General features: G+C 31.4%; 1 protein-coding gene across 1 annotated transcript; it reads right to left on the bottom strand.

Moving 5' to 3' along the window:
- Positions 1–414: 414 nt before the first annotated feature.
- Positions 415–22,352, bottom strand: LOC113554291 (nose resistant to fluoxetine protein 6-like). Its single transcript, XM_026958057.1, has 13 exons — positions 21,768–22,352; positions 11,720–11,901; positions 10,407–10,588; positions 10,010–10,248; positions 8,728–8,901; positions 8,532–8,625; positions 8,312–8,461; positions 4,900–5,065; positions 4,750–4,829; positions 4,376–4,471; positions 4,019–4,148; positions 2,101–2,418; positions 415–710 (listed from the first exon to the last, which is right to left on the bottom strand). Exons 1-13 carry the CDS (start codon positions 22,306–22,308, stop codon positions 546–548), a joined length of 2,517 nt encoding a protein of 838 aa, XP_026813858.1. The 5' UTR covers positions 22,309–22,352; the 3' UTR covers positions 415–545.
- Positions 22,353–22,588: the final 236 nt, after the last annotated feature.

Genomic DNA, 22,588 nt, shown 5'->3' on the forward strand with positions numbered 1-22,588 from the left:
TTTATAGCTTATTATAAAAATAAACTATGTTTGAAGAAAAATAGATCCATAAAAACTTGTTGAATTTATTCAAAAAATATTATTTTTAATTAGGAAATGCGTTTGTTATTTTATTATTCTACGTCCAATAAGTGACAAAATTATATCTTTACTCCCAAACAACTCTTTTTGGTGTCCATTTCATCTTAATTTATTTCAGCTCTAATGACTGTCGGTATTACACTAACTATCAACTTACAAGAATGGCGAATTTATTATGTAAGAGTTTGAAAATATTATTTTAAGCAACTTTTTAAGTGTCGAAGTATTCAATGTTTGCAGTCTTAGATTTATCCGACAGAATTGTATAATGTAATTATTATAAAACAACACATTATAGTAAAGTTTCGGAGGGTGAAAAAAAAACATTTAATAATTTTCTTGGAAAATATATATAATTTACATTATAATACCATTATTAATATTAGAAAATAATTTAATATAAACTATACTTAAACATCTTTATCGACAAATTATTTATACTGTTTTTATAACAGTTTTCAGTGTTACGAGTCTTGTAGTTCGGAACTGTTTTTTTCCAATGAGGTTTTCTTAGCCTGTGGCGGTGTTAACATAATTTTGAGCAGGTTCACCACGGGTGCTTCAAATGTGAGAGAAATAAAGAAGGATAGCAAGAAAGACGCTACTGCGTTGCCAAAGTACAATATCATCTGAAAAACATATTTGTATACATGCAATTAGTAAACATACATTGATCAGTTGAAAGTTTATTTTTGTTTCGTCTTCAACAGTAAGTTATGACCAAAACATAAATTTTATTCCGACAAATAGATAGTATATCGTGTGGAAAGGGTGGAAAGAGAGCTATACCAGTCGTAGACGACGCTTACGGCACAACCTGCAGGTGAGAGTCGCATTTTGTCAAAGACTGAAATTACCTTCCCACGCATAAACATATTATTTTGTCACGCCCCCGCCGTCTCCGAAATCACCTCCGACGATATACAGTAATTTATTATGAACCGCTTTTGCCATTCACAACGTATTAATTTACCAAACTCTTTAGTAGGACAGTACGATAGTAACTCATCAACCAGTTAGTACTTGATATATTAGACAAAACAAATCGATATATTGATGTATATTTATCCGGTTTGGACGATAACTTTTGGAAAATTTAAGTTTCGGCGTAGGCGTTACAAATAATACGTTACGTTACAATATTGTTCGTTTTGGTTCACGTTTTTTAACGATTAATTGTATAAACTAATATATAATAACACGTTGTTGTCACTTTCTCCACACTTGCACATATATACTTTTTAAGTAATAAAATGTTTACATTTTAATTGATTTTATATATGTATAGGATATATGTTTGGTAATAACATCTATAATCATTATTAAACACAAATCAATTGTCACCAAGAATGTTTTGTAAAAACAATAACAATAATACTGTACTTGTTTCTTTCATTATTTTCTATGTACTTAATCATTTATATGTGTCATGACGATTAAATTTACCTGCACCTATAAACATTACACACACACACACACACACACACGGATTCACACAGTCATAACTATCTTGTATGATAAATTACATCCAAGACTCACCTGTGCGATATCTACAAGTATTATATTTCCGTTTTTATTCAGAATTCATAAATGGCCGTTCGTTAGTGTTGTCCGATAAAATCACGCGATGTGACTTCAACGATGTAAAATCTCTTATTCTCCAGCACACCATGGAACTTATTGTACTTTCTTTGATTACTCGCATTACACACGTGCAAAAACGTAGTTATGTACTTATGCTGTTTTATGCAATAACTGTATGACGTACCTACTACAGCTGTACGTTCAAAGTTAATCGCAAATTAAATAACATCTTGACGCTAGTGAAAGTACACGCACAAGATTGTTATCGACGCCGTCGTTATAATAAGTAAACAAATGTTTGTGATTTAAAAAAGAAAAAAATTGGACCTACGTATGCTAACAATAATAATACATTTGAAGAGTTTCCAGAATTAGTAAGAGTAGATGTTCAAAAAAATAATATTAATGAATTGTATGTACGCTGAATGCACTTACCGTGATCAGATTGTGCAGGTGCAGCGGGCCGTCCATTTGGAAGTTGGTCATGGTCATGATGATGGGGTGGACCAGATAGGCGCAGTACGTCAACCGGCTAAGGGGTTGTAGAAGGCGACACGATAGCGCCGAGTTGACACAACCCCCGTGACCGGTGCAGCAGGCGATGACGATCCATGCGAGTGCAGCACCCCAGGCCGAATGGCCGACGGATGCATATAGGGCGGAACCGGCCAGATCCAAGTGCACCACGTGAAGTCCGTACACGAGGTACGCCAAGCTGAACAGCGACAGGGACCAGCCTACAGCGACCGTCAGCTGCGAAACGATTTTACGATATAGACATACGATATAATAGGTGTACAGACGGTAATAATTATATTTTAATAGACGACGAGTGGATGAAAACTTAGTTAGGGTCGTTTTTTGAAAATCGTTTTTATCACGCCAATTTTTATAGCGTAATACACGTCATTATAGTAAAAAATATGAAGTCAGTTAAGCTATTTTTTACAGAGATACGCAGTCAACAAAGGTAAATGTTTATGTCCATTACAGTATTACCCCAAAAAATAATGGCAAATGACACTTAACACCTTTACTCATTCGAATAATCATTATTAACGTTTACACGTTTACAATACTTGAATTATGTCATAGAATTGATTCGTCTGTCTGACATTGTGTCGGAGGTATAAAATTATCTACTATATAAGTTAAATATGATGAAAAATTAAATTAATAACCACATATTATATTATAACATAATATAACATAACGAGTATTTTTAATTTTAAATTAAATAGTGTTATCCTGATTATAAATTGTAATATCGAAATAATTATATATTTTTTTGGTGATTTTATCACGGTTTTTGTTGTTTTGTCCTCATTTAACTATCTGATCACGTATAAATGGCGATTAAATATTAAAGCTTCAAAAAAAATTCTGTAACTAAGTAAATAAATATGGATGACTGATTTATATCAGTTTACTTTTCAAATGTTCGTGCATGTTCACGAAAGGATCGTTAAAATATACCGAAAATGAAATAATTTATGTTTAACAGCAATATATTTTGTCGTATAATTTTTACATAATTAAATCAGTAACCACACTTGTTTTCTGTTTTTTTTTTTCTATGGACAAAGAAACGTTATAATTTTCAAAGCATACATAATCGTACACAAATAAATATAAATATTAATTTATTCACTGGAACGTTACGCCATTAAAATGTTTTTCAATTAACTAAAATATGAACAGATTTTAATTATAATTAAATTAATATCAAATTTAATTTTCATACTTTTAGAATTTCTTAAAATAATTTAATATACTATTAATTAATATTTATATATACTTTAGTTATTTTAGCTTTTGGGCATAAAAAAATAATATATCTATCTGTGTGCTAGTAAATTCTTTAAAAACCACATATTATATACAATTATTTTGTACATTCTTTTTTATAATTAGATTAATTTCAAAATTAAATATTAAAAAAAATAGAATGCATTATTTAAAATTAAAATTAAATACAATTGTAACTGTTAATTGATGCCTTAATAAGATTAATGTTATAATTATTCATCTAAGTAGGTAATTGTATGCAATTGTCCAAAATTATACATTGTAATTAAAATGTAATTAAGCCTTTGGTAATTTTTCAAAATAAACAATTAATTTGTTTCACTACTATTGATTATAATTTTCAATGCAAATACGATAACAATAAAAATAATTTTAATTTCAATATAACTATTTTAACGACTCAGCAACTACTGTGACCTATTTTCCTATCTTTTTTTGTAAAGAAAGAATTAAAAAGTACATTATAATAAAATGGGAACCTAAAAATGATTTATTTTAAGTTAGAAGTAGAATTAAATTTTAATATTTAAAAGTTTTTACTTACGAAGGACATTTTCAATTTGCATTTAGTAACAAACAAAAACCACCCAGCGAACATGCCGAACAAATAAGGCCCAAGTCTTGACCATGGTTTATCATAAAGTTGATCAAATAATCCAAACGGTTCCTCTATCCTTTAAAAAAAATGTACACGTTTAATATAATACTATAATAATGTATTGTTACTAATCGTTTCTTTTTATAAGAATTTTTTATATTATTTTGTATATTATATTGTAACTGTAAAGTTATAATGAAAAACACAGCTATGTTTAACGACATTAACTGAATAAAATGAACAAATTATGAGTATTATATACATAATATTATAATAACACTTAAATATTTTATAACTTTTTACCTTGCTCTAAAATTGTAATGTACTGCAATGAATATTGTGACGACCCATGATCCGATTAAGAACGCCACCAATCCAATAACTGCTCCTTTGAAATGTCTATGATAAAAATCAGTTATTGAAAAATGATAATAATTGACTTATCCTTGATAAAATTTTATAATTTTAATTCAATTATATTCAACTATCGTAATACAAAATGTCTCGTGTATACGTTTAGTCGTACCGAATGCATTCGTGTTGTATGCAATTCCCTTTGGGGCCAAATATTTGACAATGCATTTTTAATTCAATGGTACCTTTATGACCATATAATGCATACTATAGGTGAATAATACAATAAAATCATATTTTAAGGTCAATGATTAATTATTTACCTGGCAGAAACGAGAAGTAGTATGACTGCTAAAACGTAGAACTGCGTATCGTTGGACATATACCAACTCCATAACATGCACTGTTAAAAATATAAAACGTTTCAAATAGCTAATGCCCAACGAATAGATAAATAATAAATTAATAATCACCATTTCGCTTCTGGGATACAAGCTGTTTATGTATAGCATATTTCTCCACCAATAATTGGCGCAACTTATGTGGTTGTTGTTCTCTGGTTCAAAGACGGAAATGTTTCGAAGCCACCGGCTAGACACCTCCGCCATCAAAAGGACAACCATGTACGCTGGCGTCAATCTAAAAAATTAGTATGTAGGTACATTACAATTTGTATACATACACGTCCAGAATTTAATTTATTTCGTGTCCATCGAATATAGTTAAAATAACACATCAACAATCAACTGTGTGAATATCTTAATAAATTCTAATGAGTTTTAAAAATAAATTAAACAGTTAAATGCGGTTATTTTTAGTATTTACTATTTGTTAAACAATAACTGATATTCTTTTCTTTTCTTTTTTTTTTGTAGCGAGAAAGGAAAATGGGAAAACGATAAGTACAAAGAACACTTTAGTTTCATCATTTATTTCTCCACTGCGATATGATAAAAATACGTTTGTAATAATTTACTCCTTTTATCTCGTATATTTTTCGAAATCAAAAACGAAAGTCATCCTAAACGTTCACACTTGTATTACGAAACCCGAATTTACGAACGCTGGAATACCACTTAAAATATGCGTGTGAACAATTTATTGTGACTTAAGAAAATAAGAAAAATTACCGAAATTACACACTAAAACATATAATCACGCTTTAGTGCTATACAATAATGAGCTTCTTCGAAATTTTTTTTAATTTAATAATAATTTTTCACGTACCGAAAAATACTTAAATATACAGGAGCATTTTTCTTTGAAATTTCTAAATGTCTCATATTGGTTTTCGACTATTATGGATTCTGATTTATCATTTTATCGCATTGTAATAAAACTATTGTGTGAAGTCACCGTTCAGATTTAACGAATAAAAAGATGGTCTTCAAAAAAAAAAAAAATTACAATTTCGGTTGTTTTAACTAAATTTCCAATATTACGCGAAAGGTATAGAAAAGTATCCACAATAGTCGGAATGACTATAGACCATACAAAAACATCAATTAACCATTCTTTTACGATTAATGCCGAAATGTGTTACAGTTAGTACTTATAATTCATTTATATGTGTTTTACGCGTATTGTTATGATACACGCTGCACACGAAGTACACGATATTAATGAACACACCATGATTACAACTGTGAGTCTTTTCAATAAAGATATGTTGATGGTATCGTTTTTTCGGAACAATAGAAATTATATACGTTTAATTGTGTTTTACAACAGTTTAAACGCACGAAAATATTACGCGCATACAAAATGTGATTAAAATGTTGTCAACTTTCACTGCAATATTAATTTTAATTATCAAACAAATTTTTTTCTTTCTTTTGAATAACCGTCGACGAATGGTACAGGCATAATGATTTTACAAAATTATCTAAATACGTTTTATTTTTTCGTAAAAGCATTGAATAAAAACTCGTTACCACCGATTGTCTTCGTGGTATGTTACATTAAATTATATAATATAATAATTCTGTGCACATAAATGGTTAATGACCACTACTATGAAATGCATATTGTAATAAAATACTAGTTTTGAAGTTTTATGATACCTACTGGCTACTGCTATAGTACTTGAGCAATTATTTAAATGTAAAAAAGTATTTGGACATAAAATGCATTCGTTTACATCGCAGGTTTACTAGGGGGCAGCATTAATGAGTATCTATAACGCCTATACCGAACTAGAAAACTTCACAAACAGTTTTGATTCGGTTTGCGCGCACATTACGACACAACCTAAATATATTAATGCGGCGACCAGAGGAGAATAAATAATTTTCTATAGTTTTTGCGGACTATCTATCAACCACGTGTTGTGGCCATATACAGAACACACGAGTATACACGACGCGTGTGTAAATATTGCTTATGTGACATCGACGCGCTTGCACATATTATTATAAACTAGTGCCCGTTTTTATGCAATATCGTATTATAATTCATAGTTGGGATGTACGAAAGAAGGGAAAAATAAAAAACACAAAAATAACCTGAACGCACTTGAACTCGGCGCGTATGACGACGTCCAAGTAAAAGTAGGTCCTTGCAGAGCACTGTTCCGATTAGACAAGATAGTTACCATCCAAGTTTGTTGCAAGTACAAAGTGTACGGCAGTGCGCACACGTCGTCTAATCATACGGATTAATCTCAGCGTAGAAATCTCATGTTATTAACGGTCAACCGTTTCTAAAGAAATGTATAACACAACCGCGAAATTATAGTTATCAGACGTAGGCACCTATACTTGTTATGCGATAATATTTCCTATCATTATTTTATCGTGGGTATTTTGTGTTCTGTGGGCCAATAAAATCAAATTTAACGACATCATACGCGTGTTACGACATAATAATATAATATAACCGATACGATGTTGCAGGTTACACACATATTTCGGTACTACAAACGTGGTATTTACCTGCAGTCCGTAGGCTCGTGTATTAGTCAATTTTTAAATGGCAGTACGAGTATGATATTATTACGATCATGGTCAGCAACGCGTATACGATCTAAACGTAATGAGATTAGCTCACTATATCTATACCATCACTACGTAATATTGAGACTATAATTATTATTATACAATTTGTGTCGGACGTCTAATTAATAGTGTTTCTTATTCCTAGCGCTGAACACAAACTTTATTATAGCAATGATTAATTTAATTTTACGAAATTTGTGTGTGTAATGATACCAAAATGACATTACGTGTAAATCGGCCTGGTCCGGTTGCTAATCGGTACACAACGCATAATTTTTCAATTTATATCGATAATAACTTAGGTAACAACATTAGGTATTATTATACAGTCGTAGTTCAAGTTTAAAGTGAAATGTTATTTATCTTAATACATTTCATAGACCGTTTATTGTAATTATGTATTAAGATTAAATTACGAAAATTATTTTAGATATTGAATAATGTTGAAACACGTAATAATAAAATAAGACATATTAATATTTTATAAAGTTTAGAACGTCAATTCCAACAAAAATATAGTTTTATCGAGTTTTTAAAAGAATACAGCTTTGGACCCGTTCGTTTAAAACTAAATAAATAAATCAATACATACATTCGTCAAATGATAATTTACTATTTGTCTAAGGAAAAAATTAACTTTTAATTTCTAATTATCAGCTATTAAGATTATAAAATTAATAAATGATACATTGGTTATAGCCGTTATGGGTATAAATAATATCAACCAAAAGTAACCTTACTAAATAAGTGATGTATTGACATTCAAATTTAAAATGTATTTCTCGTATTGAACTTAGAGATATTTGGTTTTTTTTTAAAGTATAGTTATAGCTTAAAAACTTATAAATTTCCGTATACGAGTTATTTTTAGTATATTTTATAAAATTACCTGATAAATCTATATCCCAGTAGTTTGAAAAATTTAATTGTATCGTTTTTCAGAATAGAAGAACTACATTTCGGAGTTCGAGATACAGCTACTTCTGGTCCGTCTTTTTTGCTGGTCGTCTTATAATACAAATAAGTAACCAATAGACCACTGCGAATAAAGACGTGGGTAACGTTAAATTAGAAATTATTGCATTTTTTATTATCGCCATTTATTTTACCTGATAAAAAAGAAAGTATCTACTGAAAATGTTGCATTGCTCACTGTTTGGAACATAAAGTTCCTCTCGGTCAATGTCCGTAACGTCTTGTTTTCTATATATAAATATATTAAAACAAAATATATTATTAGTCATTTGCTTTCGTTATCATAATCTAAATCCATTTATCGTGCATTTATACAAACGTTGAACTGACCTGCGATTGAAAACACTTGTAAATACGTGTGTACCATTATAACCCAAGCCAAACTTAAAAATCGAAGTCCGTGTACACAAGTTAACGATTCAGATGGCGCCGGTCCACAATGTAAAATTTTTCGGCCATTGCTTACAGCCGAAAAAGCCAATAGAATTTGTTCGTTGCGACTGACTACGAAAAACAAAGTCATGAAACATGAATATCAAAATGTAATACAATATAAAGTTAATGAAAAACTTATTAAATTTGTAACATAAGCGCAGTATATTATACTATGCATTTTTATGCTTTGTCATTAGTCACTACGATTAAAAATCTACACTAGCAAACATTTATGTTTTACAAATTATACATTAATATTAAATAAATATGTCATAATGTAATCGGGTATGTTTGGATAAAAAGTAAATTATGTAGAAGACAATTTTTACATAACTTATTACATATTTATCAAATTAGGTACCAACAGAAAAATTAGAAATTATAACCTAATTACAGTATCTTTTACTTTACATAATATGTAGAAATATTATTATACTGATATCATTAAATATAATACATTTTTACATACAGAATGTATACAAATGAAGTCGTTTGATTTAAGACAGACAATATAGGTGTGCCATGTGCCTATCTGAAGAAATATATAGTCAACTTTAACTTATTGGATTTAAAAATACGTATTTAACATTACTATAATATAATCGTATCCTAAATATTCAATACAATTTAACCACAGTTCTCAGTTATATTTACATAGATCCATTGTATACTCGTAAAGTCGTATACCAATTCTGGTAGCCTGTTATTGAATATTAATTATCAAAAAATGACCAAACGAATAAAATAAACAATAACAAAATTAAACAGAATAATAAATTAACATTTAAATTGGCTCATTATGAATAATAACAAAGCATAGGAAAAATGTTTAATGAATATTAATTATAATTTTGAAGGACAATTTATTGAAACAATAAAAACATATTTTATAACTGAATAGTTGGTTATTGAAAACATTTAAAAAGTATTAGTTTTTTATTACAACTGCAGGTGTCATTACTTATTTAATATCTTAAAATACTATGGCATCATATGAATTATGATTTAAACCTTTTTTTTAAACGTATTTAAATTTTTATTTCATATGCATCTATAATGACTTTTATTGCTCGAAAATTGAATTAAAGTTCCAGATAAATAAGATCGTTTGACTATTTCCATTTGAAATATTAATTTTCTAATTCATTAAATACATAATAATTTAATGATTTATTACCTTTAAATAACATGTCTTGATCTTCTAAGGTTCCGTCGTCATTTCCACAACCTTTCATATTATGCATCTTTTCAATAGCATGCATTTTATCCAATGTAAATTCTACTTTTGAATCACTTTCATTATTGTTACCTTGAGCAATATGCCTTTTTTTGAATTCTCTAGCTTTTCGACGCTCTAATATCATTTCATATCCTGATCCTATCACTGTCAGTAGAGATACTAGCCCAACAACAATCCTGAAACCCGTGAAAAACGAACTATTAAAAATAATATAAAACATTTATGAGCAATCGATATTATCGAAGTCAGTATAATAATTTTAGATTTTGCGTGTGAATATTAATATTTATATATTATATACTTAAAACCCACTAAATTAGCTTTCTTTACTTACAATAATATTTGGAATTTACTGTCCGACCACAACGAGTATGTACCTGGAACAACTCTAACGTTGAGCACACTATAACTGCGATAATTAGATTCACTATCTTCTTTGGGAACATTAACCATATTTTGCACATCTGTAGAACTGCAATCTTTCGGCATGCACAGACCAAGTGAAATCAATCTAGTCTATAAAAGCAAACATTCTGTGTTACCATAATATTATGTTAAATAAGCATTATGTTTACAAAATATTACAGTATAATTGCTCGTAATTTAAACGCCTCGCTATATTTGGTTTAAAAAAATATGTATTCATCGTTGGAATCACAACTATTTGTATCCAAATATTTATGATAAATTAATTATTTAGTAACGATAGGGCATATATACTTAAAAAAATTACTGTTTTTGAAATTCAATAAAACAATCTTAGCTATTGTCTCATAAATATTTGACCCAGCAATTTTAGTCTCGATAAAATATAAAAATAAATAAATAAAAATCCAAATGTTTGTATACGCAATACTCATGAACAGCAAACAAAAATAGGTTTTGAAAATAATCAGCTGTAAAAATTACAATATGAAAATTATATTTGGTTAAAATTTCCGAAAAAAAAATTAAGTTTTCGATATTGCAGTGTACATTTGCTATTTAGTTTATTTATTATTATTGAAATTAGACAAAGGAATACATATTATATTATCAATAGGCAGTTGACTCTCGTCTTTATTGTGCTTTCTCTGATAAATGATGATCTATCATTTTGAAAATATTGACATCCTAGAGCCTTATGACCTTTGAGTTTTGACATATTTGTATATTTTATATACAGGCTATTCGTGCTATAATATTTATATCTATCACTTCATCACATGACTCTTGTTTTTATTTACGCATATATACATGCTATAATTTTTCATTTATGTTCGTGACAGCACATTCTACTAACTTATCGTTTTCCCCAACGTTTTATAATGAATAATAATATACCACACACACGTGAACAGTATAATAATATTATGTACCTAAACGGCGTGTATACATACCACCACTCGGATCAAACCGTTACTCTGTAATGTTACTCGTTAATCAGATGTCAAGTCCTATTATATAATAATATAATAGGTATAATAGGTGTACGGGTATATTAGGTACCTACCTAATAAAATCATAAACTCATAGCTGCACAAAGTCTGCAAGGTATATATTACAATAATGTATGATACAACTTGCACTCTCTACAGTTTATCTAATATACGTCATTATGTTAAATATTGCTAATTATCGTTAGACGATTTAGTTGACGGTACTTACTCTGGGGGTCAACTGATCATGTAATTTTATCGCCAATTTCGCCACATAGAATTTAGCTTCGAACGGCGGCACATATTGATTGGTCGCTTTGTTCTGTAATTCTTTGCACAGGGTATGAGATCCCAACCAAAAATCATTACCGAAAAACAGCTGTGACGAATAACGTCCACTGGCGTCGGCCACTGAAAAAAAAAATGTATTGTTATTATTTTGCTTTAAATATATATAATATAATATAATATATACTCATCATCGTGTTATAGAAGCAAAATATTGCTGAGAAAAAGTTTATAATGGGAAAACATGATACGCTGACTATTGAATATTATTGATGTACCTTACTAAACTGTTATACAAACTATGAAAGAACTACATAGTATTAAAATAATCCAAAAACAATAGATTCAATGTCTTGTCCGGTGTAAGAATTAAAACAATTGTGGTTTTTTTTTTTTTTTTGCTTGAAAACCTGCTGAATTTTCCATCAAATTCATTTTTTCTAATATTTGCGGAATTCTCGTTGTCAACCAACGGAAGCATAATACAGGATTTGGGTGGCCCAAATACTTTCTTTTCACATTTAGTTTTTTTCCTTCTCCTATTAGAGCTATCGTGAAAGTGGTTAAACTGGTCAAGAAATCGAGACCTTGGTTGGTCATGTATGAATGGCACGGCGTGCATGTACACTTCCCCGCGATAATTTCGATTTGTTTTCAAGGTTACCCGATTGAAGAAGTGATCGTCTACTTGTGAAAAAATAAAAATTTGTCTCTAATATACATGGGACATTAGTAATTTTTGTGTTCGATGATATCACAAATGGTACAGTTGTTATTGAGAACAGAATTCATTTAAAGAATGGAAAAAAATATTTACGTCGCTCTATGGTGAAACTTCGATCGGTTACGATTACGAGAGTCGTTATAATATAAACGTGGAGTGGCTATAATTTTTTTCTGGACTTGAACAAATAACAAACATCTTATACGAAGAAAAAATAAAACACTTTCTTTTTTCTCGCATACTATGTTTACAATAAATTGCAGAGTATACTATGACCGTTATTATTTAATTAGTTAACTTCTATGATTCATAAAATACTTTCCAACACCTTTTTTTTATTAAATTTATAATGAATAATATGTTATATGGCCTTTCTATAACTTAAGATAAATATAATGAAAAAAACTTGAAATGTAAAATGTCCTATATTACATGTATACTTATTATACGTCATAGTATTTTGATTGTGTTTTCTTGGACATAAAAACACAATTTATTTCAATTTAAAAAAAAATGTATTTTATTTTTGTATCTTTATTTGTAAAATCCAGTGGATGCAAATTAATATGGTTGTTATCAGGGGCGTTTCTAGAAAGTTTTCAAGGGGGTGAACCTATTTATTTGTATTGTATAAAATGTTGATCATTATTATTTTGTTGAAAATTAAAGTAAATTAGTTACGGGGGTGAATGGGAATTATCATTATTATTCAAATGCAATTAAATTATTTATCACAGGCTTTGAAAATATTTTGAATGTCCGTGACGTGTGTCAAAAGGAGTGACAGATACGAAAACGTTTTTCTAAACCAGCAAGTCATGACAAACTTAGTGATTAGTAGACATATATAAATCAAGTTGTTTGTGGAGTTCAGAATTAATCTGTGACTAGTTACTATATACAAGCAGGTAGGCAAATAACAATATCTTCTGTAGACTATTTTACCAGTTTAGAAATATTTCTTGAAAAACGTGAAGGCCGGAATTTGTTTTTGGTTATTTAGATTTTCAACAATTCAGAGCTACTTGTGCGTCGTAATATTTTAAAACTGTACGATTAGTTGAAAAATCCTGTTACACACCTTCAACCTCATTTATATATTATTTTATATTTATATATTTTAAATTTTCTCATAATTATAATTAGGTAACAATTAACTTGGTAATTATTTGATTGGCGTAACCGATATAATTACGCGAAGATAATGAAACTTAAGTAGATATCGACTATCGATCTAATCTAATGACGATGCTTATATGTTTGAAATAAAGCGTGATAATCACTCGGCATCGTGTCATAAATATATTACTTATAAGTTAGGTATATTAATTGCACTGCATTGTAATTTGTAGAAATCATTTATTGGGTAACAAGTATGAGACATACTATACCTACATATACTATATATAGCTAGAACAATAATCCATAAATTACAGTGGATACGCATCATACATAACTTTATTATTAATGGCATAATAATGCAGGTCAGATTAATGAAATATAGTTGGTAATCTATTGAAATGTAAATATTTATATAAGAGTCATATTACTATACTTGCATAAGTTCACAAAACCGTCAAAATGCGCAAACAAACGTTATATGATACTTGAAACAGAAAACTATAATATTATATTATATAAAGTATTATAGTTACGTACTACGCACACATACTTACAGGTAAGTAAAATAATATATAATCGGTAGTTGGTAAGTACTAATATTAATACACATTAGCGTGAGCACAAAACGTGCGAGGCATGTGTCCGGTAATATTTTTGAGGACCAAAAGGACCTCTGATGATATTCTTTATTCAATATTGCCTCATATATAAAATTTATATAAGTATTATATTATACGTACTTACATATTATAATATATTATATGCAATGTCGTATGGGAGGGATCGAGATATCAAATAAATTGAGTATTTTTTTTAATCTTTCAATTTTTATTGTTCTTGATAAATGTTGTATACTTTCATACTATCAAAATTATTCAAATTTGTTTTTAACGTACACGATAGTTATTCCTAAATTATACGTTTGTCAGAAGGAGATGCTGTTCAACTGTAGTATAAAAACTGCCTTTTTTGGCCTACACACGACTGTGATAACATCATAATGTATAATGGCATGTATATAACGCGTAGGTGCCTATATGTATATAGTGTATATTATAATATATTAGTGACAACGACATTTCCTCATTACTCGTATATACAGTCAAAAAAGATATGTGGCCAATAACTAGTCCTTTTATAGCACGTCACTCGGTTTCAACGCGGTATTATACTATTATAATAGTATATTATGTATCGGTTGACACTATTGACACGATATTATAACGTACGCATTTTACGGGTGTTTAAAAACAGTATATTGTAAAGAGACGGATAGCGCGAACAACGATCGACCTATGCACGCGTGTAAAAAACCAAAATAATAACAAACGACGACAACAACGCGGCGAACGCGTAAAGCGATTTGTTCGATCAATTCTTCATCGCGCTCGTAAAATAATAATAAATCGCGTATGCCCTCTAAAATTTTTTATCTGCAAAAAAAAATTGATCATACCTACGCCGCACACGGGCCACCCATAGAAAGCCGCGTGACTTTACCGTTTCCTGTGATCTTATGCGTATACATTATGTATTTCGATAATGCGCTAATGATTGTCCGTGTACGCGCGATAATAATATCACAAGTGCACGGTGATATCGGTGTGTCAAATCGACAAATTATCAACGGTGTACATTTTTTTCCACATTTTTTTTCTCTCGCTCTTTATGATATCACCAACAAAATTTCCACCGCGCATTTGATTCGCGTATTACATACAAATAACAACAATAATAAAACTAAATGTACACACAACACGCCTAATGATTCCGCGTACCGGAACTATACACTATACCTATTAATATTGATTTAATAATCTGTATTACGCGCGTATAATATACATATACATATAGTTAAGAATAACGCGTTTCCTCGTCGATAAAATATTTCGTGCGCACACTTATCTACAACTAATCTCCGCCAGATGATGTATATCTGATGTCCGTGTACGATGTTGTGTAAACCTCGCACAGATCGATCGATAACGTCATATTTTACTTCCCGATAGATCTTATTAAGACGCGCGACATCGTCAAAAACCATTCGCTATAGCTCAACGTTATGACAACGCGAGCCGGTCAAACAATAATTATAGTTTCACCTTCTATACGTTCTACTGCAAAACCTATACTAACTCTCTTGAAATATTTTTTCAAAGTTCAGTACATTTTAATAATACTAGTTATTTAGTTCATTGTAATGAATAAACCTCTATGGATACAACATTGCAACAGCCACTAACTATAGGCTAACCATTATTACTAATAAAACGTTCGCGCTCCATTTCCGTACAATTCAAATACAACTCGTTTCCAGTAAAAATTCAAGATAACTCGTAATTTGAAATCAGGTTTGTCAACTGAATTTTCTTTTTCGATTTTGCAAGATTTACATAATAAATTCAATTTCTGACAACGCATTTTAAGCTATTCTTATAAACCCGTGAAGAAATTATGAAATAAATAATACATTTCCAACGATAATTTACGGCAACTCAACGATGTCAGATAACTTAAGTATAGAAATTGCGAAATTGCGGAAGAAAGTACCGAAACTTAAAATTAAAATAAATGACCAACTCGCAGTACCATAACCAATTAAAAATATATGTCTGGTTTATGTAATTCTATCGAACAAGTTAAACAACGGAATAGATTATTATCTATGCACAACTTGGGAAAAAAGGGATTTTTATACTATGATTTTCATCATCATATCATCGCTGAGGAAACACTGAAAACTGCAACGCATTTTTATACAAGATTTCATTCGAATAGTATTCGAATGTAGTCGAATTCGATTAAAAAAATAATGTTTGTGGAATATGAATTGCTCTGCAAACCGGTTTTCGAGAGGAGTCGTCAGACTTGGTTATTTTGATGGTAAAATGTTAATCTAAAAGAATATTACAAGCAACGCTTTCATCGGACAGTCACCGGTCCTCATCGGTTTCTCGTTCCAAAACTAGATATTACGGCGTTTGGAGTTTTTGAAATTGTTCACGAATAATAATTAAACGTCGACGATAATAATTTGGCGAAAAAACGGACGGGTATAGGTTAATGATGATATTATTAACCGACAATAATAATTATTATCATATAATATTCGCGTACTCGTGATGGTTGTGCATCGCTATTCGGTCGTACCTATCGTATAGTGCACACTGCGCGTTATCACTATAATATATATTATAATACACAACCAGCGACCGTTTCCGGTTTCATTTACTATAGACATATTATTATAATACAATCTCGTATTATATCGATATTTATATCATTTTATATATTATAATTTCGCAGTAAACGATTAATCGCCGGGTCGCCGAATATCGTGTTGATACCGGAACAGCGAGAAAGCAGCGTTTAGTATTTATTATTATTATAATAACAATAATTTTAATAATATTTTACGGATGCCTCTTTTAACGTATATGCATTATAATAATATGATTACATTATACCTATCGGACAGCGTTTTCGGACGTGTAACGGATAATTGACGATTGCATCAAGCCCCCGTGAAAGTGATGAACGCCGATTATGATTTATACTTTCCATTTGCGTTGCAATAATAATAATAATAATAATAATATAACGTTTAAACAGCCACTAGACATACGGGGATTAGAAATGTACATATATTATTATCATTGTGGCGATTGTTATTACATAGTATGGCTATTATTTATATATTATTATCGGTAGTAGTAGTAGACGGTAGTATTGGTTGCAGTGGTTTTTGTAATGTATTTTGTATTATTACGGATTTCGTTGGACGATAACCACGTCGCGTCTTACAAAACATAATATATGTTTGCCGGTCGGATTTTAATAGTTTTCGATAATATATACCGCCTGTGTGCGCCTACTTTATGACAATATGAATATTATTTGTTTGTTGGTATAAATGGCTAAGAGTGCGTGTTCGATGACCGAAAAAAATAATAAAAAATATCGAATACATTTCCGGGACCACGAAAACAAGATTCCTGACGAACGATTACACGAATTTACCTATGTTGCCCGTCGTTAAACATTTTTTTTTAGTAGGCAATGTATATTATTTTTATTTTGTAGCAGCTACACGGTTATACAAATTACGCGTTACGTAGTTCGTTACATTTTCGGTGTGATTTAATAACGATTTCGGAATTTAAAAAAATCAATAGATTTCTACCGCGAATTGTTTTTCAGATATTTGTTAAACCATCATTGATATTTAATCACATATTTCATATTTTTATTTCAATATTTCAATTAATTTCAAACGCCTCTGGGTATAGGTACAACTATAATATACAGTCTACACTAAACAAGTTTTTAATCGAAATTATAAAACTACTCAGTTTCGTTGAAACCGAAGCCTAATAGAGTTTTGTGATCGTATAACAATACATACGATTCATACGGTTGTATTATGAATGATGATTTTATTACTATTTATTATGTAACGTATTTTTCTGTTTTGTATACATAGACAGTATTTTAAAATGTCTATAGATTTTGAAATACATAAACAGTCATTTTTTTTTTGACAGTCAGTGTATTACTTGCTTTAGAGGTTTCCTCGAATTCATTATCATCAGCTAAATCACTGTACGGTTATAATTGCTCATCAGTCATAACTCAAATTTAACAAAATTAAATTAAATCGAAATATAATTAATAAATGGCTTTAAAAAAAAAAGTCAATAAATTAAATTTTATTAACAATTCCTGATACACCTATAACTATTTATTATACACGTGTTATTACAATAATATACGCTTTGTTCGTCGTTAAAATATTTTCCTAGTAGGCAATGCATATTATTTTTATTTTATAACACGTTCTATTGAAAAAGGAGAGGAAATAAACCATGCGGTTTCTCTTAATTCAAAACAAACATATAAACATATATTATATTAGACAAACAAACAAACAAATGAAGACCACAGTTTAAATAACATATCTTAATACATAGCTGTCACCAAAAAACCGCACTCATTCAAGTATATAAAAAAATGTGTTACGGCCATTTAGTGTTTGGAAACTCGTCGTCTCTTAAATCATTTCAGAAATCAGTTTAGAAAGTTTTTATGAGCCGCATTTGAACTCTATAAAATTATCTGATGAAAATAAATCAAAAGTTTGACTTGGTAAATTTATAATTATTTAGAAATATATAAATAAATACATCTATTCGTTTTCTCTGTCTTCGTATTGATTAACACTGCACGGTTGATTCGTTAAACTTGAAATAATTGTCTTTTATTTCTGTAACCACTGTATATAATCAAAAATATTTTCAACTATGCACCAAGTTATTACTCTAATTTGCACAACTCTATGTAATGCTATAATTGGCCACTTAAAAAAAAATCATTATGAACTTTCTTCAGGAAATTCTCGATCTTACCATTGACAGAAAAATATTATTTTTTTTCAATCTTAACATTGATTGCAAATAATATTATTTTGTTTCGATTTTTAACTAAATGAATACGAAAATATACGAATAGCATATAATATACCTATAATAGTGTATATATATTATGTGTACAAAAGGTTATAACAAAATAAATCTAAATCAACTAAAACAATGTTAACAGACATTAATCGGTAGTTTGGAGAATCGGTTATTTTTGTTTGTTTTTGTCACCGACACACGATTATTAGCATCACCAGATTCGATGGAAAGTACCGTTGAACAGAGTTTCTCGTTCAAGGTGGTCCGACTGGTTTTTTTCGCATTTATTCAGGGCGTCATAAATTTATATATTACTGTCTTCACATTTTAGTTTTACTTTCTTCTGAAGCCTGAACATACACACTTTAAGGCTTATATAATATAATGTTATATAGGTTGTGGGGTGTCATCGAATACCCCTGTACACAGAATCAGTGATATTTAAAAAAAAAAACTTTTACGTGTATTTATATGCCTAAAGAGTATAGGTATATGTTTATATTATATATGACTAACCTTGGAGTATAATATGACAAATCGAACTATCTAAGTGCGTGAACGAAATGTTTTATCGACGTGGGCATCATATTTGAAGGACCGTGTTCAAATATAGATTTTTGCTATAGGTACGAGTAACTGTACTATATATTTTAAGTAGGTATTCTAAATACGCATATCATGTGTACCGTTCTATACGTGTATAGTAAAATAGTGAAAATATTTTCAAGTAGGTAACTATTATTATGTAAATTATGTAAAAGAAATTATATTTTCAGACTGTAAACATTTGTTTGTAAACATCATTGTTCACCATATGATTTGGTCAACTTTAGAGAATTTCGAATTATTCCAATACGAATGGATACTACGATGTAGTATTTTACATTCGTATAAAACGTAGTTGGTTGGCTATAAATGCAGAAAAATGTAAGTACCAAGACGATTTCGATATCGTTTCATAAATTAATTATAAAATAACCTAAATGTGATTTCGTTATCGACTGAGATCAATTAAAATGATTGATATCAGTGATGACTTGACTAAAAATGTGAGGATTACAACGCGAACATCCATCTGTTCAAAATCAAAATGTACGAAACGGATTTGCACAATACGTATACGTATATACTTCTTGAATTACGCGATATCTCTACGGAGGTAATAGAAATAGGCCTGATTAACTCGGAATAACGTTGCTCAATACTGTCAGCACATTTCCGTAACCAACCGATGAGCCTTGAGATATTATGCTAATGTACAATGTTTACTAATACATTAATACGGTTACAGACAATGAGTGTCCGAACTTTCTCGTAATGAATCATGCATTTTTACAGTGTAATTCATAAATTGGCAGTGGTATTGTCGACGCCGTAATAATAACGATAATATATATTATTATTATGCCAATTGATTATTCGTAATATTATTAAGAAACGAAAAGACCCGTTCGTCACAGGGTCAAGGCGTATCCTACTTAACATTAACACGATTGCAGTGGTTATAACTTCGGTAAGGCTTTAACGTAAATATAGGTACGCGAGTTACGATGCACAAAGAAAAAATAATAACTCGGCGAGAACAGAGATCGTTGAAAACAAATAGTATGAACTAACACGTCGAGAACGAATGCTTATGGTAAAATGTCGTCGTCCACGAATCGCTGTTAATCTCTCGATAGTTGTCATAACACGCATGATATTATACACATTACACGGATATTGTTATTAATGTATAGAGAGATTATTTCGGTGTTCGTCGTAATTTGTGTTTCTCGTGAGTTCAAACAACGGCGGATATTACGAGAACGGACAAGATTTATCTTAACTGACACTTCGAAAATGACGTAAATCGTAAAATGTCTTTACAGTAAATTGTGATGTTTATACAGCTCTAATAGTGTATGATATACTGTGCACAGAACGTAGTAAGCAAACGGACTTGACACCCTTCTGCATATTACTCCAACGCGAAAACAAAAATTCATCATTATATGTATTCGCGACGTATCTCGACCACCTCGAGTGTGATCGAAATGTTTGAGATTGATCTACGCTCGCGATACAGTCACGGTCGGCCTTATTCTAACCAAAATCAATAGTTTTTTTGGTAGATAAAGTATCATTATTATCACGAGTGTAATATTATCGTCTTTGAAATTCGATATACCTCAGTTCAATGCTGCAACAACTCGAATAAAATCATTGTTCAGGAATAAGTATATTTTCAAAAATAATTGAGAAAATTGTTATACAATATCAGCCATGTGATATTTATATTTTTTAGATAGAAAACTCAAATTCGGAATACATTTTTAGCCTATAAAGTCAAAATTCGACCACATTCTCGTTTTTGAGTAAAAATACCTACACCGAATGATATCATCGCACAGACAACTTATTTTTTGAACCGTTACAATTTTGAACTGAGGCAATATAATCGTAGCACAAAACGCATTATAACGCGTGTCAAGATATTAAATAATTTTTGATCTTAAAAAAACACCAAACTCTACGAAATTGCACAATAGTACGAGCGTATCAGACGTGGTGACGTCCTGCTCTGAGCAAATCGCGGGTCATCGGGATAACAAATTATGTGTGTATTGTCAATAAACACGGTCTTAGCGTGTTCTCGCGCAATACGATATTATAGTTATATTAATATACGACTCGGCTCCACTCACTTTTAGCCGCCCAAAACGACCCGCGGCGCAGCGCTTCCAGGTAAGTCTTCATGACGTCCCGGCACCGGACCGACAGCTTAGACGCGGCCGGAAGTTGGGCGGGGTTCCACCGGTGCGGGTTGTACACGTTCGACAGCCACTCCAGGTCGGAAGTGTCGGGTCCGCCGTACGTCTCGTTGACCCGCGGTTCCGCCGTCGCCGTGCCCGAGCCGGTGGCCGCGGCCACCATCATCACCATGGCCGACATCGCGTCCACCGCCTTGGCCGTCCTGTACACCTTCTGTATGTTGGTGGCCCCCGGCTTGGCCACCGACGCGCGGCCGGCCGGCGACGCGTACGCCGACATGTCCGGGGACGGCGGCGGCGGCGGCCGGGCGGTCAGCTCGTCCGCCCCCATCATGGACGCGTCTTCGGAGAACACCATCGCTGCCGCCGCGTCGTCCGAATCTTGGCCGGCCGCTAACGCGAAACGACACGCGACCGCCAACGCCACCACTACCGTCACCACCGCCGACGTCGTTGATGATGCTGTTTTCGCCATCTTTTCGATGGTTGCGTACCGGACACCCGAACGCTTCTGCACGCTCGGCGCGGTCGGCGCACAGTCGTAGCGGTCGTCACGTGCTCCTCCGCTCCCACCCTGAAACGTCACCGCCGTCGTAGCGACCGTCACGTGCGCGAGATGGTGTTGTCGGCGGTGGAGGTAGCGGCGGTGGTGGTTGTGCCGGTGCAGGAATAGGGCCGCCGACACGGGCGGCGAACGCCTTTCACCTGCGAGCCGCGAGCGCGAAAGTGAAAAATACTGGGCGACCGGTTGTCCG

This window comes from Rhopalosiphum maidis, chromosome 2 (genome assembly GCF_003676215.2).
Source record: "Rhopalosiphum maidis isolate BTI-1 chromosome 2, ASM367621v3, whole genome shotgun sequence".
In the NCBI taxonomy this organism is placed as follows: domain Eukaryota; kingdom Metazoa; phylum Arthropoda; class Insecta; order Hemiptera; family Aphididae; genus Rhopalosiphum; species Rhopalosiphum maidis.

Bases quoted from the DNA above. Each gene is read 5' to 3' on its own strand.
- LOC113554291 (XM_026958057.1), bottom strand. From the start codon at position 22,308: ATGGCGAAAACAGCATCATCAACGACGTCGGCGGTGGTGACGGTAGTG. The intron at 11,902-21,767 runs GTGAGTGGAGCC...TTTTTTTTTCAG, and splicing joins GTCGTTTTGGGCGGCTAAAA to TGGCCGACGCCAGTGGACGT. The intron at 8,902-10,009 runs GTAATAAATCAT...TGTTTTTCGTAG, and splicing joins TCAAGACATGTTATTTAAAG to TCAGTCGCAACGAACAAATT.